At 44.0% G+C, this 27,972-nt stretch overlaps 2 protein-coding genes across 2 annotated transcripts in view; one reads left to right on the forward strand and one right to left on the reverse strand.

Annotated features, from left to right (window-relative positions):
- JAK1 (Janus kinase 1) overlaps positions 1-16,339 on the forward strand; it is a 125,547-nt gene extending 109,208 nt beyond the window's left edge. The window contains exons 12-25 of the mRNA XM_040627203.1: positions 677-783; positions 3,634-3,777; positions 4,547-4,634; positions 5,063-5,190; positions 5,801-5,936; positions 7,606-7,757; positions 8,671-8,821; positions 8,940-9,034; positions 10,128-10,320; positions 11,271-11,395; positions 11,758-11,930; positions 13,457-13,574; positions 14,234-14,344; positions 15,073-16,339. Of these exons, the coding sequence (XP_040483137.1) occupies positions 677-783; positions 3,634-3,777; positions 4,547-4,634; positions 5,063-5,190; positions 5,801-5,936; positions 7,606-7,757; positions 8,671-8,821; positions 8,940-9,034; positions 10,128-10,320; positions 11,271-11,395; positions 11,758-11,930; positions 13,457-13,574; positions 14,234-14,344; positions 15,073-15,168 (1,817 nt within the window). The 3' untranslated portion in view covers positions 15,169-16,339. The remainder of the gene's footprint in view (positions 1-676; positions 784-3,633; positions 3,778-4,546; positions 4,635-5,062; positions 5,191-5,800; positions 5,937-7,605; positions 7,758-8,670; positions 8,822-8,939; positions 9,035-10,127; positions 10,321-11,270; positions 11,396-11,757; positions 11,931-13,456; positions 13,575-14,233; positions 14,345-15,072) is intronic.
- The window catches only part of RAVER2 (ribonucleoprotein, PTB binding 2), a 91,275-nt gene continuing 79,455 nt past the window's right edge, over positions 16,153-27,972 (reverse strand). Inside the window, exon 12 of the mRNA XM_008690838.2 lies at positions 16,153-18,369. Within this exon, the coding sequence (XP_008689060.2) occupies positions 18,223-18,369 (147 nt within the window). The 3' untranslated portion in view covers positions 16,153-18,222. The remainder of the gene's footprint in view (positions 18,370-27,972) is intronic.

A 27,972-nucleotide genomic window follows, 5' to 3' on the forward strand; every position in this document is an offset into this window, starting at 1 on the left:
TGATGATGCATTCACACAGCGAACAGATACTTCCTGGGTGCCTACTCCGTACCAGGCTGTGGAGGTAGAGCAGGAAATAAGATAGACACCGTCCTTGCCGGTGGGGAGTTTCTCTTCTCAGAATTAAAAATTTCACTTCCCTAGGCAGACCTTCCCTAAGTTCTGCTATCAGAACAGATCCTGCTGTGTCAACCTCGAGCACCTGGGCCTGGCCTGGAGAGTAGCTGCACAAATTTTAATGGATTGATTATTTGATTAGTTTCAGCTCTGTTATTAGCCTGCAAGCTCCTGGAGGGCCTAAATCAAGTGCTTAGTAAACATTTACTGAACGACTGAACCAACACATGTATAAATATGTGTTCAGCGAGCCCCATGGTTTGGCAGGCATTGCCTGACTGGGATTTTTTTTTTAATAATAATTTTTTATTATGTAATGTTAGTCACCATACAATATATCCTTAGTTTTTGATGTAAAGTTCCATGATTCATTATTTGCATATAACACTCAGTGCACCATGCAATATGTGATTTAGCTGTTGTGGACAATCCTGCTATGAACATTGGGGTGCATATGGCCCTTCTCTTCACTACGTCTGTATCTTGGGGTAAATACCCAGTCTGACTGGGATCTTGAACCTTTGCTACCCTGCTCAGATTTCTTCATTCTCTCCCACAGAGATCTCCAATCTGCTTGTGGCTACTAAGAAAGCCCAAGAGTGGCAGCCTGTCTACCCCATGAGCCAGCTGAGTTTTGACCGGATCCTCAAGAAAGATATTGTGCAGGTGAGTCTTTGCTAAGGTTCCTGGGTCCACCTTGGTCCTGCCTCTCCGCAGCGAATAGTCTGAGGGTTTGGAAGAGTGAAGTCTGGGTTTGGGGAGATCCTATTGGAAAAAAAATAAGGAGCTTTCCTTTCATGGTTAAAGCTGTTCAGCCACCGCCCTGCCATTCTACCCAGCCTTGCCACTGTTCCGCAGAGAGTCTTTCTCTTTGAAGGGAAATGGATTCATCAGGCTTTGTGGGGTTATCTAGGGTTATAGGACCTTCTGTGTGGGTCTTATGTGAATAGAAGGAGTTGGTGAACTTGGTGGGAATGCTGACAGGGCAGCAAGAATCGGGTGTCCATGGGGGACTGCGCTGATGACCCGCATTAACCTACCGCATGTGACAAAGCACTACTCAAGTTCAGTTCCTAGGCTTTCTGATGATGCTTCCAGAGGGAGCAAAGCTGGGGGGGGCGGGCAGAATGCAGTAAGGGAGCAGGAGACACACGATGTCAGCCTGCAGGAGAACTGTCTTGAGAAATAGATCCCTTGGACCAGTGTTCCAGCTTGAGAGGCCTTTTGCCCAGAGTCTGCAGCCGTAGGCAGGCCCAGTTTCTCTTGTAGCTGCCTTTGGGCCTTGGCTAGGGGTGTGAGGCCCAGAGCAAATCCCACTTTCTGTTCCATGCCCCCACCCTAGTCCCTGTCCACAGAGCCGCACACCAGGGAGGCTAAGGAGACAACATGCCAGCAGCCGTGGGGTGTAGGAACCGTTGAGTGCCTGGGAGAGATTGCAACACTTGGAAGGTGTTGGAGAGTGAACTGTGGGCTCACATTTATTAGGGAGACTGGTGGAAGGTAGCAGGCAAGGGGTTGGTTTCCTAGTTGACTTTTTTAGGTTAATCCCTAAAATTGTTGGGTAGGGTTTTCAGGGAGTAGAAGCCCACCCCTACAACCACCTCTCACTTCCCTTTGGATACATTCTTCACCGAAGGCCAGTTTGTATTGTCCCTCTGGTGGGGTCAGAGCTGTGGCCAGAGATTAAAATCACCAGAGCAGCAGTGCCCTGGCCTTTTTTCTGTCTAAACTTGGCACTGTCCTTGGGCCCTTCTTTCCTTGCCCTCGAGCCTCTGGGCAGGTCCTAGCCATCTGCCGTGTGCCCAGCGCGCACCTAGCCCCCAGCGGCTGAGCCCACGCACGTGCCAGCCGGGATTGCTGCCCTTGGCAGGCCCACAGCTGGTGGAGGAGCCAGCTCTTGCCTCTTAAGCAGAGAGTCTCATGACTGAGACCTAAGTCCTAAGTAGGGAAACAGAGTGGGATGGGGGCCTGTCAGAGAGGACCGTGCTGCCTCGCCTTGGGAGGACAGGGATGGCTTCCTGGGGAAAGGGGCGTTCAAAGCAAGGTTCCAGACGGTGTGCAGCCAGCACCCAGCAAAGACAGAGGGAGTGGCTTGGAAGGAGGCTGATAGCAAACATGCAGGGGCCTCTGTGGGTTGCTGTGGAATCCTGCTGCCATGACTTGGCCACTGGAATAAGCAGCCCTTCTGGGGAAAAGTAATTATTCTGAAAGCATATGGCTTTTACGGGATGCTCTGGGAACACCACTTCCCATAACCCTGATGAATCGCTTTGTGACAGATGTGGCTTTAATGAATAGTCCCAGGACCTTGCCAGAATATGGGAGACAGGACAGATGCATCGCCACTCTGCTATGACAGATGACAAATGGTGGCATTTGTGCAAATTAATATACCCAATTAACAATTGTATACGTTCCTATAGGGGGCAGGGCTGATTCCAAGGGAACCCATTTTCTGCATTTACAGAGAAGGTCCTGGGATAATAGAATAATAGCACCTCAACTTAAAGATTTCGTGAGATTAACACCAATAGCCTGAGAGTGCCTAAGTTTTATGAATTGCATTTTGATTTCCCAATATTAAGAATGTTTAAATCAGAATTATTAAAGCTTGAACTGGAAGGGTTCTTAGAGACAGGTGATTATATGCAATGATTTCATTTAGTGCTCATTCCACTTATTTGGTGGTGTTATCCCTTTTCCTGTGTGAGGAAACTGAGGGCCTGCCCTTCCAGTCTCTGCCTCTGTCTTCACGCCCCTTCCCCACTGTGGGATTGCTCCGGCAAATCCACATGTAAACGCGTCACAGGTCTTAAAGCTTAGCACGCATGCACGTATATACACACACACTGGGTAGACGGATGGGAGATGAACGAGTACCTGTCTGGAGGGCAACCAAACAGAACACATGAGCTCAGCAGATGGTTTCTGCCCACGATGTGCCAGGCTCTGGACCAAGAGCCTTTACTCTGACCTCTTCACTTGGTTCTAGAGTAGCCTTGGGAGGTGGGTGCTGTGGTTATCCCTGTTTACAGAAAGAACATCTCTGAGTTAACTGGCCAGCGGGCAGTTGAGCCAGCAGGAACAAGCCCCTCTCTTTGTGCCCCAGCCCTTAGTGGAGCCCCGCTGGGGTCCTCTCTGAGTCCGCTTTGGAGGCCAGGGCATGGGCCGATGTCTCTGGAGGCTGGTGGTGGTGCTGCCGGAAGTTTTATGATTGGTCAGGATTATATTTTAGCCACAGGTTGTTTCTGAACGTAGAAGGCAAGGAACCATTTGGGAATTAACTGTCTCCTGGGGCCCAGAGTGTGCCACATTTGTGTTTGGCTAAGTAGCTTTGTGTTTCTTTTGGAGGCCTGACCAGGACGAGGCCCCGGGAGGCTGTGAGCTGTGGAGGCTCTTTTGTCCTTGCCCCACCCCTTCGGGTATGGTACGTTCCCATTAGGGCCTCAGTGCCAGACTTAGGTATCACTGCAGCCCCAGAGAGAAGTCACTCCAACCTCCTGCTTCCTCCTTCAGGGCGAGCACCTCGGGAGAGGCACACGGACACACATCTACTCTGGTACCCTGGTGGATTACAAGGATGACGAAGGAACTGCGGAAGAAAAGAGAATAAAAGTGATCCTCAAAGTCTTAGACCCCAGCCACAGGGACATTTCTCTGGCAAGTGTCTTCCTCATAACCCCGTACCCTCTCCTCCCCCAGTTCTGGAGCCAGTGGAGCACAGTGAGCTAGGAAGAACCTTTGCCTTTGTTTTGGTCTGGTGGTTTTCAAATTTGTCATTTAGTCTGAATTCCTTTCTTCAAACACAGTCTTAGATAAAGCAGGTATGTAAAATAAGTGAAGGAAGATCGAAGACGAAGTGCATTGAGCAGCCTGTCCCCTCCCTGCCTCTCTCACTCTCCTCCCATAGAGGTCCTTGTGGTGGTTCTGAGGAGCCCCAGGACTCTAGCTGAATCTTCTCGAAATCCCTGATGTAGTCCAGGGCTATCACTTTGCAGTTTAGAAAATTAAAGCCCAGGGGACTAAAAGGACTTACCCAAGACCCATACACTGTTAGAGAGTGATAAAGCCAAGTCTTGACAGAGATCTGATTTTTCATTTATTCTACTACAGTGCCAAACGTTGTTATTTCCTAAACTTTAAAGGAAGAGAAAGTGGTGGATATGAGTATCCGATAGGGGAAATTGTCACCTAGCCTCTACCGCCAGCCTGGCTCTGTATCCTGTTAGGTTTTCTAAACAGATTCCATATCCCAGCCAGATTGGCAATGCCCCTGGGCAATCAAGACCAGGGGAACAGTTTCAGGGCCTGGAATGATGACAGTGGTGAGTGTTCCTGGGACCCATTGACTTTCCTCTCAGTAGAGCTCCTTTGGCATCAGAGCCATGGAGTCTGACCCTTGATATTCCCTTGTCCTGTTCTCCCACAGGCCTTCTTTGAGGCAGCCAGCATGATGAGGCAGGTCTCCCACAAACACATCGTGTACCTCTATGGCGTCTGTGTCCGAGATGTGGAGAGTAAGTGTATTTGCTTTGGAAGGGGAGGTTGGCCTGGCTGGGGAGTGCGGTGCTGTGTTAACGATTTGGGGCCAGTGCCACCTTCACATTGCCTGGGCTTCTTGCCTTTGCTTGCAGTCGAGGAACTTGAGGTACTAAGCAGGTCTCGTGCTTAATAGTGGGTGTGGAATTAAGTCCCATTTGATTTTCACTCATTTCCTGACTGCTACTTGTTGCCAGCTCTGGCTGCAGAGTGTCCTGGACCCAGGAGAGTGGGGTGAGCAAGCTGAGAGAGTGGAAGGTGCTCTGGGCAGGGGCGGGAGCACTCTGGTATTTGCACCTCCCAAGCCAAGTACCAGCTACTAAAGTGGGCTCCCCTCAGAGGATGAGGGAAAATACTGTCCCAGATGTATAGAAGGTTCCAGATGTGGCTACTTTTGTGCTTGTAGATATCATGGTGGAGGAGTTTGTGGAGGGGGGGCCCCTGGATCTCTTCATGCACCGGAAAAGTGATGTCCTCACCACACCATGGAAGTTCAAAGTTGCCAAGCAGCTGGCCAGTGCCCTGAGTTACTTGGTAAGTGTGTTCTGATGTCCATGGTGGTCTCCACCAGGAACCAGAATGCCCTGTAGGGGGTGGCAGGAAGGGGGTTTAGCCAGGCGGGCTGCAGGGGCCCGGGCTCTCTGGTTAAACACAGGTGTGCCTGGTGCTTGCTGAAAAAGGTCATTTGGGGCTGTTCGTGTGCTTGTGTATGAATTCTGTTTCGAGGGAAGTTGTATCACATCAGAGGACTGACTTCTGGAATGCACTGTAGGTAAGGGTGGAAATAGTGTGATACTTGTTGAATGAATGAGTGAAAGTGCTAGCGTCAGCAGCACTTCCCATGGCTCAGCGTTCAGGCGTTACGCAGGTTCTCATGAGTGTCGTTCTCACAAGCCCTACAGGGCCTGCTCCACCATTATCCCCAGGTCCCTAGTGAGGGAGCTGGGGCAAAAGGCCATGATATAATGTGTCTGAGGGACACAGATAACTGGAGCAGAGCTAGGCTGCCTGGCCATGACTGTCACTGGGGAATATAGAGGGGTGACGTGAGGGGCCGGGCTTGGAAACCGAGGGAGTGAGGGGAGGAGGGAAGACAGGCAGCCCCATGGGCAATTTGACTGATTTCACCCTTTTCACTCTACAGGAGGATAAAGACCTGGTCCACGGAAACGTGTGCACGAAAAATCTTCTCCTGGCCCGTGAGGGCATTGACAGCGAGTGCGGCCCGTTCATCAAGCTCAGTGACCCTGGCATCCCCATCACTGTGCTGTCCAGGCAAGGTGTGTCTCCCCTTCCCTCTCACCCCAGTTCCCCTCCCCACCCTTTACTCTTCCATCCTGCCTGCCTTCTCCCTAATTAGGGTCAGGCCAGCCGGGAGAAGGGGGCTAGGGCTCAGGTGTGTTTCCTTTTAAAAAGGACACTTTAGCAGACAGGCTTGGTGCCGCTGCTGTGCCCTGGGGGTAGGGGGGAGGTGTGGCTCTGAGGGACGGCCAGTCCCTGCCCTCAGGGAGCTAACTGAGCTGTCTAGCAGTGGGAGAAACACAACTCACCCAAGGCACCTCTTTGTTCAAGGTGCTGGGGTGGCACAGGGAGACTGTGGGGCCTGGAGGTGGTCCGAGGGGTGTCAGGAGGAGCTGGGTCTCCTTGTTCCTCAGCTGTAGATGGCGAGCAGTTTGGGGAGGCACCCGTATGATTGCTGTGGTCCTGCGTGCTTTGAATGTGGTTATCGTGAGCTGCAGCGCTCCGCAGGAAGGGACAGGCCTAGGAGCTGAGACGCCGAAACCAGCGCTGCCCGGTGCGCTCTGCCTCTTAGCCTCGTATGCCATGTGTGGGACATCAGCACGCCCACGGGCCTGGAGCCCTGGCCTGTGCTGGCTGGCGGTTTCCAGCACTAGGCACAGCGCTCGGCACTTAGACTTTTGCTCTGTAATTCAAAGAATGGGCTGAGTGTGGAAGGGAACAGGGTGAAGACAAGCCTTACAAATAAGACCTAGAATATCCACGCTTCAGAGGGGGAATGGGAAGCATCCGTAGTGCCCGTGCAGTGCTTTTCACCCACCCAGCTTCCCAGTCTGTGCAGCTTCAGTCCTGAATCTCTCAAGGGTCCTGTCCTCAGCCAGCCTCTGAGACACAGACACAGGAGACTCCAGAGCAAGTGAAGAGGCCAGTAAGATGCTTGTGCTTTCAGAGAGAGAGAGAGGCATCATCTAGCTGGGGACAGAGAGCACAAGACTTGGGGAGGCGGGAGCGAGGGGGGGGAGTGTTCTTGGGGCCTTGGAGGTCAGCGAGGTGAGCTTGACTGGGAACGCCCAGCTCAGGAATGGCCCGCCTGCCTCTCTTCCCAGTAGGAGCCAGGAGGCTGCAGCATTTGTTAAGGGGCATTTCCCTGGATACAGCGGGGGTGTCTGTTCAGATCACGAATCTTGGAAAGAAGCCCCAACAGGGCTGCAGAAGTAGCCAGGGGCGAGCGGTGTGGGAGCAGCTCACCTTAGTCTTCTTCCCTTGTCCTCTCCCACACAAAGCAAGTGCAGCATCCCCGGTGCAGAGTGCAGGAGATTAGTGTGGGCCTCTGGGCCTCACTTCCTGTCTTTTCTTTCTGAAGCCTTTGTTCTACTTTCCCGGGGTGTTGGCCTCTACCCTGGGGTGATTCGCTCTGAGACCAGAGCTTCAGAAGATTGGCCCTGCATGACCCTCCTGGGGGCATGTAATAACAAACAGACTTATCTGCTGGCCCTAAGACTGATGCATCCTAAGTGCCAGGGGTGAGGGGCCTGGAAGATGGCACCTTTCACAAGCTCCCCACAGGATCAACGTAGCCACGGTCCATGTTTGGAAAACACTGCTTAAAATAGTTTCTTCGTTAGTTCACAGTTCCCGCGGCAGTGACAGTGATTTACTCCCCAGGCGATTTCAGAAACTGATCTGGAAACCTCTCCCGTCTTTTTCCAGAGTGCATAGAACGAATCCCATGGATTGCTCCAGAGTGTGTTGAAGACTCCAAGAACCTGAGTGTGGCTGCTGACAAATGGAGCTTTGGAACCACACTCTGGGAAATCTGCTACAATGGCGAGATCCCTCTGAAAGACAAGACCCTGATTGAGGTGAGTGTTGCCGTCCAGGGTGCAAGCCGAGTGAGGACTGCTTGAGCGCTCATGGACGTCTTGGGAGCTGTCAGGAAGCCTCATATCGTGGGAAGAGGTGGATGTCTATTTGAATCTCCTCCACAGGCTTACTGGCTGTGTGACCTCAAAAGTGTCAGTAAACTTCCCTGAGCCTCAGTTTCATCATCTGTAAAATGGGGATAAATAATACCCACTTTGCAGGGTTGTTGTGAAGATTAATGATGCATGTAGAGTGCCAGGTACACGATATGTGCTAGTAGAACGTTATAATATTATTTAGCTCAGATTTTAAGTGCCCATTAGTCAGCAAGATTAACACATATTTGTTGAGTTTATCTTAGATATAGATACATAGGCTGAATTTCTTAATATCATGAGTCCTTCCTAGGCAGTTAAATATGTCTTACAATTTTACAAATTTAATGTAAGAGTTTCATTAAGTTCATATTTACTTAACTAATTTTATATTTGGCATTTAGGTGGTTTTTAAATTTGTGATGTTCTATCTAATTCTGCAGGGAGTATCTTTGAACATAAATCTTTGTTTATATCTGACTTATTTCTGAGTCATTCGATAGTTGGAATTAATGAGTCAAAGGATTTGAAGAATCTGAAGGTTTTTATACTTACTGCCAAGTTGTATTCCAGGAAGGTTGCATGACTTCCCTGGAAGGTGGCTTGTTCAGAACTGGGGTATACTGCCCATCTTCCTTGAATGTGGGTTTTTGTGTGGGGACTAAGATTTCCCCAAGCCGCAGTGAGGCAACAGTAACACACATGTTTATGAAATCTACCTTGTAGCACAGCTGTTGGGAATTAGGGATGGTAACTGGGGCTAAAAGGTTAGTGACTGGTTCCCTTGGTTTCTTCCCTGTGGTTTTCTTCTTTACAGAAAGAGAGATTCTACGAAAGCCGGTGCCGGCCAGTGACACCATCTTGTAAGGAGCTGGCTGACCTTATGACCCGCTGCATGAACTATGACCCCAACCAGAGACCTTTCTTCCGAGCCATCATGAGAGACATCAATAAACTGGAAGAGCAGAGTAAGACAGTCTTTTGCTCCATAGCTGAGAACAGCCAGTGCCCAGGGGAGCAGAATAATGAGGGGCCCACGAATGGCGGTCACTCCTTTTTGATGTGGTTTCTTTTTTCCTCTGTTAGATCCAGACATTGTTTCTGAAAAAAAGCCGGCAACCGAAGTGGATCCCACGCATTTTGAAAAGCGGTTCTTGAAGAGGATCCGTGACTTGGGAGAGGCAAGTTAGGCTGGAGTGCCCTGCTGACCGTGTCGCCTCTCTCTGCATCCAAAGCTGCTGTCCGTTCTCTGTCGTTTCGGGCCAAAGTTTATGCAAGAAAGCATCTCCCCGCATTTCCTCTGGGCCAGTTGAATCCCAAGGGATTCTCCATTTGACACGGATAACAGTGCACATATATGTGCCTGTCCAGGGGCTGGATATGCACACAGGACGTTGGTCTGCTCCCTCCAGACTTGACTTTTCTCTGAGGGATGGAACAGAATGGAAAGGGAGAGATCTGGGGGAATAGGTATAGATGTGGTTGAAACAGAAAAATCCCTGTCTCGGACTTTCCTGGCTATCTGTATCCTGCGAGGCTGCTTGAATGAGGGATTATTTACTACACAGGCCAGCTAGGGTGTCAGCTTTGCCCTTGGATCTCAAATGGGAGTTTCCGAACAGCTAATGTGACCAGAAAATCCACTGTGATTTGCATCTTTGTACAGATTTTCTGTAGTTCAGTTAAATGAACATAGAGTCCGTCCCACACTGAGTATCTCCTGTGGGCTGCAGCTGCATGCTGGCACCTTCCAGGCAGTGTGCTTCGTTCCTCAGTCCATCCTGAGAGGCCGCTGCTGTGCACACGGAGCGCTCTGGAGCCAGCTCAGAAGACTGCGTGACTGGGCCCACATCTCTGTCCAGTGGCTTGGTCGGGACCTGATCCCACGTCTAAACACGCTTCATACCGTGCTCTTTTCAGCTGCATTGTGGTGCCCTTCAGCCTGGGCCCACAGCTGTCAGAGAACACCACAGTTGTCCTGCAGGGCCAGAAGCCACTTTCATTTCCTTTTGGGTTTCATTTGCATGGAAAGTGGGATTGGTGTGTTATTTCACCAGCCCCTGATACCTGCTTGTCTTAACCCAGTCATGGAGGGGATGGCATGTGAGACCAAGAGAGGAAGGGACCGGGTAGGAGCTTGCTGCGTGTAAGGTCAGGCTGTGCTGCTCGCCCCTGGCCTTCGTGGGAGCAGCACAAGGAGCAAGCCTCATGTAAGTGTTCCTGCTGGCCCCGCGTGGGGCTCTTCTCATGAAGCACATGGATCTTTCCTTCTAGGGCCACTTCGGGAAGGTCGAGCTCTGCAGGTATGACCCTGAGGGGGACAATACTGGGGAGCAGGTGGCAGTCAAATCCCTGAAGCCCGAGAGTGGAGGTAACCACATAGCTGATCTGAAGAAGGAAATTGAAATCCTAAGGAACCTCTATCATGAGAACATTGTGAAGTACAAAGGCATCTGTACCGAAGATGGTATGTTGGGCACAGTGGAGTTGGTTTGAAAGCGAAGGGACTGTCTGGGGTTAAAAGGCCAAAACCGAGCAGGCAGAGTCCTTGGCCTTATCTGGGCCCCCTGGACATGCTCGCTGGTGGTTTGCAGGAGCTCTGGGGCTTCACTGTTGTACGCACGGTCATGTCCCTCGGTGCAGAGCTCCCGGAGAAGCCACCGCTGCCAGGGATGATCTCAGCGTTCTCTCCCAGTACTGGAGACTGGACTTCACTCATCCCGATATTCATACTTAGGCCCTATGAAACTGGCACCCATTGTCTGCTTTTCCTATTCTGATCCAGTCCTAGCCGGATCTTTCATTTTCTAGTTGTCTAAATCAAGGCAAGCAGTATATACTAATAAGTATGTCTTTTTTTTACAAGCCAATATAATACATATTATATTCTAAAATTGGTAATGCAATGATGTGGCTCATAAATTTTAAAGGTTTTTTTTTTTTTTGAAGATTTTATTTATTCATTCGACAGAGACAGCGAGAGAGGGAACACAGGCAGGGGGAGTGGGAGAGGAAGAGCAGGTTCCCAGCGGAAGAGCCTGATGTGGGGCTCCATCCCAGAACCCTGGGATCACGCCCTGAGCCGAAGGCAGACGCTTAACAACTGAGCCACCCAGGTACCCCAGTGGCTCATAAATTTTAAAAATCAGTCATTGGCAGTGGTTTGCAGAGCACTCTGTTAGCTCAGTGGGTGCTGATGACTGGGCTGTGTTATGTACACGAGTGTAACTATCTCTGTTCATTGCTGAGGATCCCAAAATTCTGGAGCTATAGAGGTTCAGTAGCTTGCCTGGGATTCAGGGGTGACCCTGAAATCAGCTCAGGACCTGCGTCTCCAGATCCTACACCCCCCCTCTACTCTCCCACAGTTCCTTCATCTGGCGACCTTGTCCTGATGGGTGTTTTTTTTCTAAACAGGAGGAAATGGTATTAAGCTCATCATGGAATTTCTGCCTTCAGGAAGCCTTAAGGAATATCTTCCAAAGAATAAGAACAAAATTAACCTCAAACAGCAGTTAAAATATGCCGTTCAGATTTGTAAGGTAAAAAGAAAGAAAAAAAAAACACGTTAAAGATGAAAAAATCAGGCCCTCTGTCCTGGGTAGTTGGGTGGTAATTAGACCGCAAGTGGGAAGCTTTCTAGTAATTGTACCTGGGTCCATTTTGCTCTGCACGATTTGGATGAAAATTAGCCAGTACGGAGAAGGCTGATTTGTTCATATGGCTGATTTAATGTGCATTTCTTTTAGTTGGGTTGGTCTTACTATTGCATTAAAAACAAAACAAAAAGAGTGATAGGTAAATGAAGTGACATTGGTGCTTTTTTGTGAAGCAGTGATGGATACAAAATGGAACCTGAACCAACCTGTAGCAAATGCACTCTCCCTTCACCTCTCTCCCTCAGGGGATGGACTATTTGGGTTCTCGTCAGTATGTTCACCGGGACTTGGCAGCAAGAAACGTCCTCGTTGAGAGTGAGCACCAAGTGAAAATTGGAGACTTTGGTTTGACCAAAGCCATTGAAACTGACAAGGAGTATTACACAGTCAAGGATGATCGGGACAGCCCTGTGTTTTGGTAACAGAATCTAATGTTATGTTAATGTCTTTTATTCTTTCTGCCAGAGTCAAGGTTAGAAAGAACTTAGTACATTTGGAATTGATTGATCTCTGCCTTCAAGAAACACCTTTTAGGCTGTTTCACTGAAAGCAGCCCACACAGAAATGCCTGACGTTCATATGACACCGTCTTCCAGGGAGTGGAGGACGCTAACCACTGGTGGCTGAGCATCTCCAGCTTCCCAAGAGAGGGCATTCATCTGACATAGTGCTTAAAACCATTAGTAGTTGCAGGGGTCACGTCCACGCACAGGACGCCTAGAGGGCAGGTAGCAGGAACGGGTGGGAACGCGGTGAGGAAGTAGGCACTGGCAGATTCAGGGCGATCCCAGACAGAGCAGAGCGGAGCACGGTTCACAGGGGGTCATCGGAGTGTCTTGGTCAGAAGGCTGCACCCTGACTCTGAACCCTTGCAGCTTGCAACGCCATCCAGGGGAGAAGCTCTTCAAGCCTCTACTCCACTGCTTGCATAGAACAAATCAGCACCTCCGAGGTGCATCCCGCATAGACAAACCTAGATCTCTCCCACCCATGGAGCCTAAGCCTTCATTCACTCATAAATATGTATCGGGGCCCTACTTTGTGCTGGGTACTAGAGATCTGTGGTGAACAAGCAGACCGAGTTTAGAATTTAATGGATTGGGCAGCCAAATTTCATGGTGGTATAGCATAGAATGGTTCAGGTTTGGTTTTCTGGAAGTCCTGTTAAGACTTTAAGAGCTCCATGGGGGTTTGTAAGGATGGTAGAAGGCGGCATGCGTGATTAGCAAGAATGAGACGAGAGCAGTGAATGTCACGGGACCTGAATCTGAATCAGCTCAGTGTTGCCGGATCACGAAGTGGGAGGTCTCAAGGACTTGGTGGAGCACTGGAAGCCAAGTCACAGAGTTGGCACTCCACCTTCGAGCTTTGGGATATATCACTGGAGGGTTTAAGAATGGCAGCTTTTGCTTTAAAAAGATCACTGTGGTTGGGAGGGTAGCAAGATTGGAGCCAAGGGAGTCTGATTCAACCAGAGCCAGTGAGGGTGTGAACTAGGACAGTGACGGTGGGGCTTAAGAGAAGTGAGTAGGTTTGAGAAGTATTTAGGAAATTGGATATGGGGGTGCCCCCATTTCTGGCTTGGGCAATTGGGTGTGTCATCCGCTGGAACAGCTGACCTTGGAAGAAGGCTGCATGGTGAGGTCACTGCTGATTAATTTTGAACTTGCAGAGAACACCTGGGGTGTGTCATCCTATGCCGCCTCCACATGGACGGCACGTGCTCCGTGGAACGAAGAGCACAAATTGTCTACTATTTTAAAGTGGACGTGTGTGTGCTACAGAGATCCCGTGACGGTATTGTTGTTCATGTCAGATGTATGCTTCCTAGGAGGTGTGATTAAACACTGAGAAAAGCCAAAGAAGGGATTTTCCGGAGTTACTCTGTAATGTGTTGGAATATCCTTCCCAGGAAATGAAGTTTCATGGTCTGCTCTCTTTCAGGTATGCTCCCGAATGTTTAATTCAGTGTAAATTTTATATCGCCTCTGACGTCTGGTCGTTTGGAGTGACTCTGCACGAGCTGCTTACTTACTGTGACTCCGATTACAGCCCCATGGCGGTAAGTCTTCCATGTCCCTTCATCCGAACCTAGCACCCACTGAAAATGTGTAAATTTTGTTAAGTGGAATCCAGTTAGTGTGTTACAATGGAAAGTGTCACTTTTCCATTTAACGTGGTTTGTCACTTGACACTTATTTGTGGCTTTCTCAAGTCCTCAAGGAGCCCAAGTTCTAGAAAATGATGCTGACTTTAAGGGCCTGACCTGTGTGAGGAGCCCAGGGATAGTTCCCTGGGAGAATGGGGAGCGGTGGGGAGGGCCTTATTTGAGCCTCAGGTATCCATAAATGAGGTCATTTTCACTGAGGCTCTTCAGCCAGGGGAGGGGCGGTTGGTGGAGTCAGAGACTACAGACTAATCATTGAGAGCTAATCAAGATTTTGGGCTTTCTTTTAAAATTACTAAGGAGAGGGACACCTGGGTGGCTCAGTCGGTTAAGTGTCTGCCTTCAGCTCAGGTCGTGATCCCAGGGTCCTGGGATCCAGCCCCACATTGGGTTCCCTGTTCAGTGGGCAGTCTGCTTCTCCCTCTCCCTCTGTCAAATAAATAAAATCTTTCCGAAAAATAAGGGGAAAAGCCTTTTTATTATCTTAATTTCCAGTTAATCCTAGAAATTTTACCTTAAATACATGCTAAAATATTTGGTTTGATTTTACATAGTTGTTCCTGAAAATGATAGGCCCAACTCATGGCCAGATGACAGTCACAAGACTTGTGAATACATTAAAAGAAGGAAAACGTTTGCCTTGTCCACTTCACTGTCCAGATGAGGTATTTGTGGGCCATTTTACAGTAATAAACTCAATTTGTTTTGTTTTCATCCAGCAAGGGTTTGGGTGGAGGGGTGGGAAAAGTCGTTTTTAAAGTAATTTTCTGAAGCTGAATTTCAAGTCAGACATCTGAAAAACTACCTTTGGGGCAGATGACAGCCACAAGTTAACGTTTAAAGTAAGGATTCCCTCCAAAAGTAGGCTCACCTCAGTGAGCACCCTAAAGGAACACACTCTGGTGTAGCCCAATTGTGACAAGTACATAGAGTTGACCCTTGACCTACACGGGATTAGGGGTGCTGACCTCACACAGTTGAAAATCTGAAGGTGACTTTTGATTACCCAAAACTTAAGTCTACTGTTGCCCAGGAGCCTTACTGATAACAATTACAAGAGAAAAAAAATGGTAAGAGAAAATACATTTATATCATATTTATTGAAGAAACTATAACTGGAACTGGACAGCTCAAATCCGTGTTGTTCGCGGGTCAGCTGTAATTGCATTTTAGTCAATAGCATTTATGACATTTATTCAGTTTTCTGTATTCTAAAGTGATTTGAGGCTTGAAGACCAACCAGTGAGGAAATTTAGAGTCTACACTGAGATGTAAGACCTGCATTTTTTGAAGGTCGATTCATGAGCTTCTCAAGACAGTTCATCAATAACACTTGAGTAAAAGTCCATTTCCAAGAATTTTTTTAACTTGATTTTTTTCCCCCTCCTTATAGGTTTATCAACTTATGAGAAAATGCTGGGAATTCCAACCATCCAATCGGACAACTTTTCAGAACCTTATTGAAGGATTTGAAGCACTTTTAAAATAAGCATGAATAACATTTAAACTCCTGTGTATCAAGTCCTCCTTCCCCAACCAATACCCAAGCCATTTAAAATTTTTAAGGGAAGAAATTTGTATTTGGGTATGTAAAAGGCACACTGTGGTGCTTATCATATGTAAATACTTCCCTCTTGAAATTTGGCACCTGTAACAGATAATGACAACCAAAACAGTAGAAAGCACTTAAGCACTCCTCCTTTTGGAAAGAATGGAAAGCACCATTCTGTTTGGCTAGCGTAATGTCCCAGTTGCATACCAGAAAACAAGAGGAGCCAACAGAAGCCCTTGGTCCCAGCCGCCCGTTGATGCGAAATGCTTTCCTGGCAGATAGAGATTGATGGACTTAGCCAATACTCTAACATGGCCTCAATCTCTCTACAGCGATAGACCAAGCATTCTTGAAATATTAGATACCAGTTAGTAGACTATTGTTTCTATACAAAAATGAGTGTATTCCTGTCACCAGTAGGACTTAAACTTTGTTTCTTCAGTGGCTTTGCTCCTGTCCCCCTGGGTGACCAGCAATACTGATTTTTGAGAAAACTGGTCTGAGCCAGGGGGACAGCTATGGAATAGATACTCTGCTGCATGTTTATTCTTGAGAACCAAGCCTGTGCCCCTGCTTTCCTAAACAAACAAACAGTACTCAGAATGGACTCCAAGACCTGGGATACTAGCATACGTGCTTTTCAGAAATGTTACTGTATACCCTTTTCTAACTCTACCACTTTGGGGCAAGCTGTTGCAACATTGGTTTTGGATGCTGTATGCAACCAGTCAGTGTTTTCATAATTAACCATCCATCTGCAAGAGTTCAGGACCTACTAGATAGTTTTCAGTTTGCTTGGAGGTAGCTGGGTAATCAATCAATCAAAAATGTCTAATCTCTGATTCAATGTGAACCATAAGAACTTGATGACCAAGAGTCTAAAAAACTTGTTGTTAACGCTGTCTAGCATTTTGTTTGGTATATCATTACTTTTCACCTTTTGAGCCTGAAAAAGAAAGAGTTCTGGATTGATTCAATGGCAACAATAAACTTTGCCATTTAAATTTATTCAATAACCCTACATCACCAAGGTCTCTGTGTCAAACCTGTGGCCACTCTATATGCACTTTGTTTACTCTTTATACAAATAAATATACTAGAGACTTCACATGCATATGCCTTTTAATATTAAGATTTCATTGTCAAAGCATTCAAACAATTTGTTTACATAGAAAAATAACAGTGTAGACTTTACAGGGGGTGGGGAGTTTGGTAATGGTCCTTATTACAGACACTACTTGATTTGTACTTATCTGTTCTAGCCAATGTTAGGGCAGAGCCCCATGTACTATCATCCAAAAGAGCTTAGTTCTTTCAACCTCTTCCTGCTTTCACTTTGCAGCTCTGTATTATCAGAGAGGTGTGACTAAGCATTGAAGATGCTTAATGCAATAGGAAATGGGAAGGAGAAGCACAGAACATGGAGAAACCATTATTCATCTGCTGAGTCATAACTGAGTGATGCCAATCCTTAGTAATTAACTGTCTAGCTGGCATTTTCAAATAGAATAATATATGAAACCAATTTCTTTACAAACCATAGAATAGGGTACCTTATATCATAGTCAAAAATAGGTCTCCCAAATTACAAGATATTTAATCTGATTTCAAAAAGACTAGGATCCTAGAGACTCATAACAAGGAACAAACCTGGAAATTTCTAGATGGTTTCTCGTATGTTTATACCAAAGTCTTCAGGAAATGGTGATATCAGAAGTTATATGCAATAAACAATTCTTGCTGAAGTAAATTGAGTTAAATAGCTGATAATTTTTCAGCCTAACACTACAAAAGAATAAGAGAAAGCAGAAAGTGAGGTATAACTTACTAGCTCAAAACTGTTCCTCCACAGTGCTCCTTCAGCAAGAGCAGCATTGACTCTTTGTGGAAATAAGGGCATTTGAGGATCAAAATAGGCCTTGTTCTAGCAATTAGATCATCACTAGTTTTTGCCATGAAATCAGAAACCTACATTGCTTGCCACTTACAAGTCTGTTGCAGAAGTTAAAGGATTAGGGAATTAGTGCCATTAGACCAGGGGTCAGCACACTTTCCCCCATATAGGCCCAGACAATACATATTTTGCAGACCATATGGTCTCTGTCACAGCTACTCTGCATTGCCACCATAGCACAGAAGTAGCCCTAGACAGTATGTAAATGATGAGCGTGTCTGTGTTCCAATAAAATTTTATATATGGACACCAAAATTTGAATTTTCTAGAACTTAATTCAAATCTGGTCTACTTCATTTAAAAATGTAAACCTCATTCTTAGCTTGCAGACAATATAAAAACAGGTGGAGGACTGAACTTGACCCCAGGGTGTAGTCCGCCAACCCCTGAAATTATTTCGCCAAAGCTATTTTTTTTTAAAAAAATAGCTTGTTTTTCACGAAAGGTATAAGATTAAAGCATCTGTAGTTGTGTAGAACTTGGACATCACTTATCACTCTGGGTTTTATAGTGCAGGCCTGATGTGGGGGTAATTATTTAGTTTGCATGTAGAACATCTTTATAACATTACCACCACTGCATTTTGTAGTTGCACTCTTACAGTTCTAGGAAAAGTTCTAAAAATCTATAAATGAGATAACTTCTAGGGAAAGTAGATTGAAATGTACATTGGCATATTAGAAACTCATTCTTCTAAGGCTCAGGAAACAAGACCGTTTCCCATTTATTGCTTCATACTTGGTGTCAAAATTATTCCCCGTCCTAAACAAGGAATATTGGAACATTGTTAGTTTCTCCAGTGGACTAATAAGTTAATACCAATTAAGATGCATCTAATTCTAATGGAAAAGGTCCTCCGTTGTCTTATTGCTACTTATTTTTTATTTGGCAATTCTGCTTGCTGCACAATACAGTTCCTTCTGGGAAATTAGAAACCCGTATTTAAAGGATATGGCTAGTCTGAACGTAGTTAAGGCAGCGATGAACAGCGGAGATACTGCAAAAAACCTTACGAGGTTATAAGGAGAGAACTTAACTCAATATACGCGCTTCTTTTTTAAGTAGGTTTCCATGTAATATGCTCCTGTCCCCTGAGAATGCTGATCAACCAATTCCACAGAACCACCTTCTGGGGCAGAGATGAGATATGATGAGCCTCGCTTTTCATTTCTTAAAGAGGATACCTATGAGAAAAAGCACAATGCTAATATCTAAATTAAAAATTGGTTTATTCATTAAAGATTTTTATAAGAAAAGCAATTCTTCTGATTTGGTCTAAAAACAATACAGGATAAAATTTCTATATCAAAATCACTTTTGATATAGAACCTTCAAAAAAATACAAACCAGCCTCTGAGTGCCCTCTCTCCTCCACCCCCAATATTTGGGGGAAAGGAAAAAAAGCAATTGCATTGCTTTTGCTGTCCCCACCTAGTTAAACCCCACTGAGTCAGAATACCTGTACTAGATGTCCGTATTCCTCTGAGAAAGGTGAGTGGCTAAGAAGTTGAACTGCATATCAAATTAGATGATGGGTCTGTCTAGCAACAAAAGAAGTGGCAACACACTAGCAGGTGTAAAAACACAAATGGTTCCAGACCCAAGGGGAACACAGGTGTGCACAGGGAATTCAAGACCATTTCCAGAGCTCAGAGGAAGATGGCAGAATAGGAAGATTGGAGCTTACCTCATCCCATAGAGGCAACAATATCTATGCAACTAATTCTGGAGATGACCTGAAGACTGACAGATCTTCCAAAGCGAATAACACAGAGAAGGCTACACTGAAAAGGGTAGGAGGAGCAGAAATGCAATATGGAACCAAACCCCAGCACAACTACCCACAAACAGGAAGGACATCATAAGCACAGAGGAGCAAAAGGATCAGAGCCCACACTGAACACCCCCAGACCTCAGGACCTGCACTGGGAAGGTGAGTATCCATAAGCCTGGCTTTCAAAATCAGCAAGGCTTACCTCCAGGAGAGCTGGAGGGCTGTAAGAAACTAAGTCTCCACCCTTAAAGAGCCAACAAGCTAAATAACAGCCCAAGACACAGTATGAAAGAGTTGGAAATTGACTAATTTTAGGTCATGTGCCCGTGGGGCAGGGATCTGCAGGAGCTTTCTCTGGAAATAAAAGTGCTGGCAGGTGCCATTTTTCTTGCTTTTCCCTAGCCTAGATAGCCAGAGGCTTTCAGGAGTCAGTTCTAGCACTCTTCATCTGCCTTGCTAGCACTACATACCCCACCCATGTCATTCCTTTGTGGACCTGCCCTGGACAGGGGAGGAATGCAAACCCTCCCCACCAGCACACATGCAGCAGTCACAGTGGCTCATTACTATGCAGAAAGCTGGGCTGAGAGCCAAAACCCTGCCCACCAGTGAGCCCATGGTGGCTGCAGCTAGGCCTCTAAGCCAGCAACACAGGAAGCAAACCCTACCCACCAGTGCCACCACAGTAGCTGCAACCAGGCCTCACAGGGAGCAAGTCCTGCATACCTAGGCACTAGCAGCAGTCGTAGCCATAACAGGAGGGCACGTGTAGCCCACACAAGGAACACCCCTGGAGTGCTTGGTTCTAGTGACTAGGAACAGTTTACAACAGGGCCTTTTCTACACAAAGCCACTGGTTTCAAGATCAGGAGACATAGCTGACCTGCCTAATGCATAGACAGAGTTAGACAAAATGACATAAAGGTATATGTCAAAAGACAAAATCCCAGAAAAAGAGCAAAACAAAACATAAGAAATATGCCTGATAAAGAGTTCAAAGTCATGGTCATAAAGATACTCACCGGACTTGAGAGAAGAGTGGATGAACTCAGGACTTCAACAGAGAGAAAATATAAAAACCAATCAGAAGTGAAGAATACGACAGCTGATATGAGCAATACACTAGTGGAATCAACAGATTAGAGGATGCAGAAGAATGGATCAGGGATCTGGAAGACAGGGTGATGGGAAGCAACCAGGCTAAACAGCAAAAACAATAAATAATGACAGGTTAAGAGACCTCTGCAACATTATCAGAATAACGTTCATATAAGGGTCCCAGAAGGAAAAGGGAGAGGCAAGGCAGCAGAACTTACTTGAAGAAGTAACATCTGAAAACTTTCCTAATCTGGGGAAAGAAACAGATATTCAGGTCCAGGAAAACCAGAGAGCCTCAAACAAGATGAACCCAAAGATGTCCACACCAAGACTCATAATAATTACAATGGCAAAAATTAAAGATGAAGAGGGAATCTTAAAAACAAGATATAAGTAAACCATTACATACAAGGGAAACCCCATAAGGCTATCATCTGATTTTTCAGAGAAACTACAGTCCAGAGGAGTGGCATGATATATGCAAGGTGCTGAAAGGATAAAACCGACAACCAAGAACACTATATTTGGCCTTACGGGAAATGTTAAAGAGAATTCTTTAAGTGGAAAGAAAAGGCCATAACCAGAAGAAAATTATGAAAGGAAAACCTTTTGCTGGTAAAAGTAAACATAATAAAGGTAGTAGATCAATCACAAAGCTAGTAAGGAGATTAGAACACAAAAGTAAAAGTAATTATATATGCAAAAATTAGTCAAGGGATACACAAAAAGATAAGGTGTCATATACATAAAATTTGGAAGGAGTAAAAATTTCATGCTTTTAAAATGTGTTTGAGCTTAAGTGACCATCAACTCAATATAGACTGCTGTACACACATAGTACATTATATATGAACCCAGTGGTAACCAAAACCCCATAACAGAAAAGAGAAAGGAATCTAAGCATAACACTCAAGAAAGCCAACAAACCACATGGGAGGAGAACAAAAGAAAAAAGGAACAGAAAACAAAAAAGTTAACAAAATGACAATGAACACACCAATAATTACTTTAAATGTAAATGGACTAAATGGTCCAATCAAAAGACACAGAATGGATAAAAAGAGTAAGACCCAAAGACCCATCCATATGCTACCTACAAAAGACTCACTTTAGATCTAAAGACATTTACAGACTAAAATGAAGATATAGAAAAAAAGTTATTCTATGTAAATGGAAGCCAACAAAAAACAACAAAACAAATCCCACAGCTGGGGTATCAATACTCAGATAAAATAGACTTTAAAACAAAGACTGTCACAAGAGAAAAAAAGGTCATTACATATTGACAAAGGGATCAGTCCAAGAGGATATTACAATTGTAAATATTTGTGCACCCAATTTAGGAACACCTAACTATATAAAACAAATATTAACAGACATAAGGGAGTAACTGGCAGTAATACAATAATAGTAGGGGATGTTAACACACTACTTAAATCAATGGATAGGCCATCCAGACAGAAAAATGAATAAGGAAACAATGGCTTTGAATAAAACTTTAGACCAGAGGGACCTAACAGATGTATACAGAACATTCCACCCCAAAAGAACAGAATACATATTCAAGGGCATGTGGAAAATTCTCTAGGATAAACAGGCCATAAAACAAGTCTCAATAAATTTAAGAAAACATGTCATTTCTTTTCTGATCAGAACAGTTAGAAATCAATTAGAAGAAAAAAAGCTGAAAGAAACACAAACACATGTAGGCTAAATAACATGTTACTAAACAACCAATAAGTCAAAGAAGAAGTCAAAGAGCATATCAGAAAAACACCTGGACATAAATGAAAATGGAGATGTTACAGTCCAAAATCTTTAGGATGCAGCTAAAGCAGTTCTAAGAGGGAAGTTCACAGCAAAACAGGCCTACCTCAAGAAACAAGAAAAACTTCAACAATTTAACCTTATGCTTAAAGGGAATAAGAACAAACCCCAAAGTTAGTAGAAAGAAGGAAATAATAAAGATCAGTATGGAAATAAATGAAATCCTTAAAAAACAATAGGAATGATCAATGAGATTGAGAACTTGTTCTCTGAAAAGAAACAAAATTGATAAACCATTAGCCAACCAATAAAAAAACAAAAAACTCAAAATTGGAAATGAAAGTTACAATGGACATCTTAGAAATACAAAAATTATAATTACTACAGAAAATTAAATGCCAACAAATTGGACAAACAAGAAGAAACAAATTCCTAGAAACACATAATCTTCCAAGACTGAATCAGAAAGAAACAGAAAATCTATTCAGGCCAATTACTAGTAAGAAAATTGAATCAGTAAGCAAAAAAAGTCCCAACAAGCCTAAGACCAGATGGCTTTACAGGTGATTCTACCAAACCTTTAAAGAAGTGTTAACACCTATTCTCAAACTATTCCAAAAAATAGAAAAGGAAGGAATGCTTCCAAATTCATTCTATATGGCCAACATTACCCTGATACCAATACCAGATACTACCAAAGATACTATCAGAAAACAAAATTACAAGCCAAAATCCTTCATGAACATAGTTGCAAAAATCTTCAACAAAACATTAGCAAAGTAAATTCAAAAATATTTAAAAAGACCTTACACCACCATCAAGTGAGATTTATTCCAGGAATGCAAGGATGGCTCAATATATACCAATCAATGTGATACACCACATTTACAAAGGGAAGGAGCAAAATCATATGATCATCTCAATAGTGGAAAAAAAAGCATTTGACAAAATTCAACACACATTCATAATAAAAACTCTCCACAGACTGGGTATGGTGGGATCATAACATAATAAAGGCCATCTATGACAACCCACAGCTAACATACTCAATGGTGAAAAACAGAGCTTTTCCTCTAATATTAGGAACAAGACAAGGATGTCCACTCTTGCCACTTTTATTCAATGTACTATTGGAAGTCTTGGCAATTGCAATCAGACAAGAAAAAGGAAAGGCATCCAAATTGATAAGACATTAAACTGTTAATATTTGCAGAGAACAAGATACTATATGTAGAGAACCTAAAGACTCCACCAAAGCCTGTTAGAATTAATAAATGAATTCAGGGGTGCCTGGGTGCCTCAGTCAGTTAAGCATCTGACTCTTGGTTTTGGCTCAGGTTATGATCTCAGGGGCATGAGATCGAGCCCCATATGTGGCTCACACTGGAATGTGAAGTCTGCTTAAGATTCTTTCTTGCCCTCTCCTCCTGCCCCTCCCCTCTGCACACTCTTTCTCCAAAATAAAGAAATCTTTAAAAAAAATAAATGAATTCAGGAAAGTTGTATAATACAAAATCCGTATACAGAAACATGTTGCATTTCTATACACTAATAATAAAATAACAGAAAGGGAAATGATGTAAAGATTCCCATTTATAATTGCTCAAAAGAATCAAATATTTAGGAATAAATGTAACCAAGGAGGTGAAAGACCTATCTTCTGAAAACCATAAGACACTGATGACAGAACTCAAAGATGACACAAATACATGGAAAAATATACTATGTTCATGGATTGGAGGGATATTCTTAAAATGTCCAAAATACCCAAAGCAATCTACCAATTTAATGCAATCTCTATCCAAATACCAACTATTTTTTCAGAACTATAGCCAAAAAACAAACAACAAAAAAACCCCCACAAACCCAAAATTTGTCTGGAACCACAAAACCCCTAAATAGCCAAAACAATCTCGAAAAAGAAGAACAAAGCTGAAGGTATCACAATTCCAGATTTCAAATTATATTACAAAGCTGTAGTAATTAAAACAGCATGGTATTAGCACAAAAATAGATACATAGATCAATGGAACAGAACTGAGAGCCCAGAAATAAACCCATGTTTATATGGTCAAATAATCTACAACAAAGAAGGCAAAAATACACAAAATTGAGCAAAGACTGTCCCTTCAATAAATGGTACCGAGAAAACTGGACAACTACATGCAAAATAATGAAACTGAATCACCTTTACATGATATGCAAAATAAATTCAAAATAGATTAAAAACCTAAATGTAAGACCTAAAACCATAAAACTTGTATAATAAAGTATAGGCAGTAATCTCTTGGACATCAAACTTAGCAATGTTTTTCTGGATATGTCTCCTCAGTGGAAAACAAAAGCAAAAAAAATGCAAAACCAACAAACAAAAAACAAAATTGGGCTTACATCAAACTAAAAAGCTTTTGCACAGTGAAGGAAACTTTCCATCAACAAAACAAAAACCAAACTCACCTGCTCCTTCCAGCCCACTCCAAGTCACCAGTGTCTCCCTAGAAGGAGTTTTTACACGTCTGTGCCCCAGCGTTTATGGCTGCTACCCAAGGGATGTCTCTAGATTGCCTGACTCTGATAGCCAACAGAACTTATATTCATGAGTCCCACAGTACTATAGGAAACAAAAAACAAATTCTTAATGGATGCAGGAATATCCTCTCTACCCCCCCACCTGTGACTGTATACCTGGGCCCAGCACAGAGGGAACAGGCAAAAACTTCCATTTCTATTTCTTCCTAGAAGAGGTTTAACTACATACTTTTCCAGCTTCTACCTGAGTGTCCAGGTTCTAATCAGCCTGCATCTATGTGCTAACTGCAACCCATCCTTTTAGGACACTGACAAATCTTAGCATACCCTCAACCACTGGGAGTCACTAAGAACAAAGAAGGAGGCTTGAACAATCACAAAAGTTTGAGGGACAATGAAGAGCTCAGGCCAGGTTCATCCTCTACACAACACCATTCTGTCAAGACTGGCAGAGGTGGCTATTTTATCTAATGTGCAGAAACCAACAGAGTCAAAGAAAATGAAGAAACAGGGAAATGTGTTGCAAACAAAAGAACAAGATAAATATCCAGAAACAGATTGCAATTAAACAGAGATAAGTGATTTACCTGAGAGGAGTTTGAAATAACAGTCAAAAAGTTCAGGGAAGGGGCGCCTGGGTGGCATAGCGGTTAAGCGTTTGCCTTTGGCTCAGGGTGTGATCCGAGCGTTATGGGATCGAGCCCCACATCAGGCTCCTCTGCTATGAGCCTGCTTCTTCCTCTCCCACTTCCCCTGCTTGTGTTCCCTCTCTCGCTGGCTGTCTCTATCTCTGTCAAATAAATAAATAAATAATATTTAAAAAAAAAAAAAGAAAGAAAAAGTGAAAACACAAAAGGAAAACAAAGAATATTAAAAAAAAAAAAAGGACAGGGAAATGATGCATGAACAAAGTGAGAATTTCAACAGAGACAGAAAATACTTTAAAAGTACCAAACAGAAAACTCAGAGCTAAAGAACACAACTCAACTGAAAAAAAAAAAAAAAAAATCAATAGAAAGGTTCAACAGCAGACTAGATCAACCAGAAGAAAGAAAGAATGGACTTGAAGACAGGTCAGTGGCATTCATCCAATCAGAGTTGCCCCCCCCCCAAAGCGGGGGGGGGGGGGGGTGGAGAATGAAGATAGTTTAAGGGACTTACGGACCACCATCAAACAAATCAGTGTATATATTACAGAGGTCCCAGAAGGAAAGGAGAGAGCAAAAGGGGCAGGAAGCTTTTTCAAAGAATTAATGGATGAAAATTTCTCTACCCTGAGGAAAGAAACAGACATCCTGATCCATAAAGCCCAACAAGTACAAAACAATATGAATTCAAAGAGACCTACACTGAGACACATTATAATTAAATTATTAGATATTAAAGAAAAGGAGAGATTCTTAAAAGTAGCAAGAGAAAAGCAAGTTGTTAGCAAGGGAACCGCCTTAAGACTATAAGCAGATTTTTTAGCAAACCTAATGACATAAAACTCCTAGAAGAAAACATAGGTGGTAATCTCCTTGGCATCAGTCTTGGTGATGATTTTCTGTGTTTAACACCAAAAGTTAAAGGAAACAAAAGCAAAAAACAAAGCACAAGAAACTGAAAAGCTTCTGCACAGCATAGGATACCATAAACAAAATGAAAAAGCAACCTACTAAAGGAGAAAATATTGGCAAATCATGTATCTGATAAGGGGTTAATGTCCAAAATCTATAAAGTACTCATGTAACTCAATAGCAGAAAACCAAACTGCTATTATAAAATGGATAGAGGATCTGAATAGACAACTGTCCAAGGACATAGAGATAGCCAATAGGTACATGAAAAGATCATCAGGGAAATGGAAATCAAAAACACAGACAGCAGGAATGCATAAGCCTGTGATGGTACACGGAAGAGAGTAGTGGCAAATGAAGTTGGAAAGACATGCTGGCCTCAGTCATGGAGGGTGTGAGAATGAGATATCACCTCATACCTAGTAGAATGACTATTATCAAAAACACAAGAGATGTTAACTATACTGGAATTAAAAACTTAAAAAAAAAGATAAGAGATAAGTGTTGGCGAGGATGTGCAGAAAGTGGAAAATTTATGCACTACCGGTGGGAATTTAAATTGGTGCAGCCACTATGAACAAAAGTAGAGGAGTTCCTCAAACAATTAAAAATAGAACTACCATCCGATCTAGCAATTCCAGTTTTGGGTATTTATCTGAAGGAAAAAAACACTAACTCATAAGTGATATCTGGGCTCCCATGGTCACTGCAGCACTTTTTACAATAGCCAAGCCATGAAAACAACCTAAGCGTCCATCAGTGGTTGAATGGACACAGAGAATCTCTCTCTCTCATGCACACACAGTGAGAGAGAGAGAGAGAGAGAGAATGGGAGAGAGATTATTCAGCCATAAAAGGAGAAAATCTTGTAATTTGTGACGACATAGATGGAGCTTGAGGGCATTATTGTCAATAAGTCAAATAGAGAAGGACAAATACCATATGATCTCATAGGTGGAATTTAAAAAACAAAGAAAAGCAAGCAAATGAAACTATAGATACAGAACAGATTGGTGGTTGCCAGAGATGGTGGGGAGTGGGGTGGGTGAAATGGGTGAAGGTGGTTGAAAGGTACAAACTTCCATTAATAGAGAAGTCCTGGGGATGTGATGCACAGCACGGTAACTATGATAATACTGTGCTGTATATTTAAAAGTTGCTGCAAGAGGGGCGCCTGGGTGGCTCAGTCTGTTAAGAGGCTGCCTTCGGCTCAGGTCATGATCCCAGGGTCCTGGGATCCAGCCCCGCATTGGGCTTCCTGTTCATCGGGGAGTCTGCTTCTCCCTCTCCCTCTACCCCCTTTCCCCTGCTCTTGCTCTCTCGGCATGCGCTAATAAATAGATTCTTTAAAAAAAAAAAAAAAGTTGCTTCAAGAGTAGATATTAAAAGTTCTCTTCACAAGAAAAAAAATTATAATCCTGTGTGGTGATGGATGTTAAACTAGACTTCCTGTAATCATTTTACAATACATGCAAATACTGATTCATTATAATGTAGACCTGAAACTAATATAATGTTATATACCGACTATATCTCAATTTAAAAAAAAAGAAATTCCACCCTAGATTAAGATTTCCTGCGACAAAATTGCATACTAAGACTGTAATTTCTCCACTGTCAAGCCTCTAATTACTCTCTTCAGCTGCCTTTTTCATTTGAGCCCCTGCGTTGGTCTGGTGATCTTACTGCCTGTTAGACCGTGGCCACTAACACTGTCAGACCCTTAGCTTCAGGTATAAAGAACTCTTTTGCTTTCTTTCTTTCTAAGATTTTATTTATTTGTCAGAGAGAGAGAGAGAGAGAGAACACAAGCAGTAGGAGCAGCAGGCAGAGGGAGAAGCAGGCTCCCTGCTGAGCAGGAAGCCCGATGCAGAACTCGATCCCAGGACTCTGGGATCATGACCTGAGCTGAAGGCAGCTGCTTAACCAACTGAGCCACCCAGTTGTCCCAAGAACTCTTTTTCTTATTAGCATTCTTCCTCTAATAAATGATCAGTCCATCAAATTAAATTTTGAAAAGGTACTTGTTTGATAACTCAATCCATTTCTCAAAAGCAACA

The sequence above is a fragment of the Ursus maritimus genome, unplaced genomic scaffold (assembly GCF_017311325.1).
Source record: "Ursus maritimus isolate PB19 unplaced genomic scaffold, ASM1731132v1 scaffold_12, whole genome shotgun sequence".
Taxonomy (NCBI): domain Eukaryota; kingdom Metazoa; phylum Chordata; class Mammalia; order Carnivora; family Ursidae; genus Ursus; species Ursus maritimus.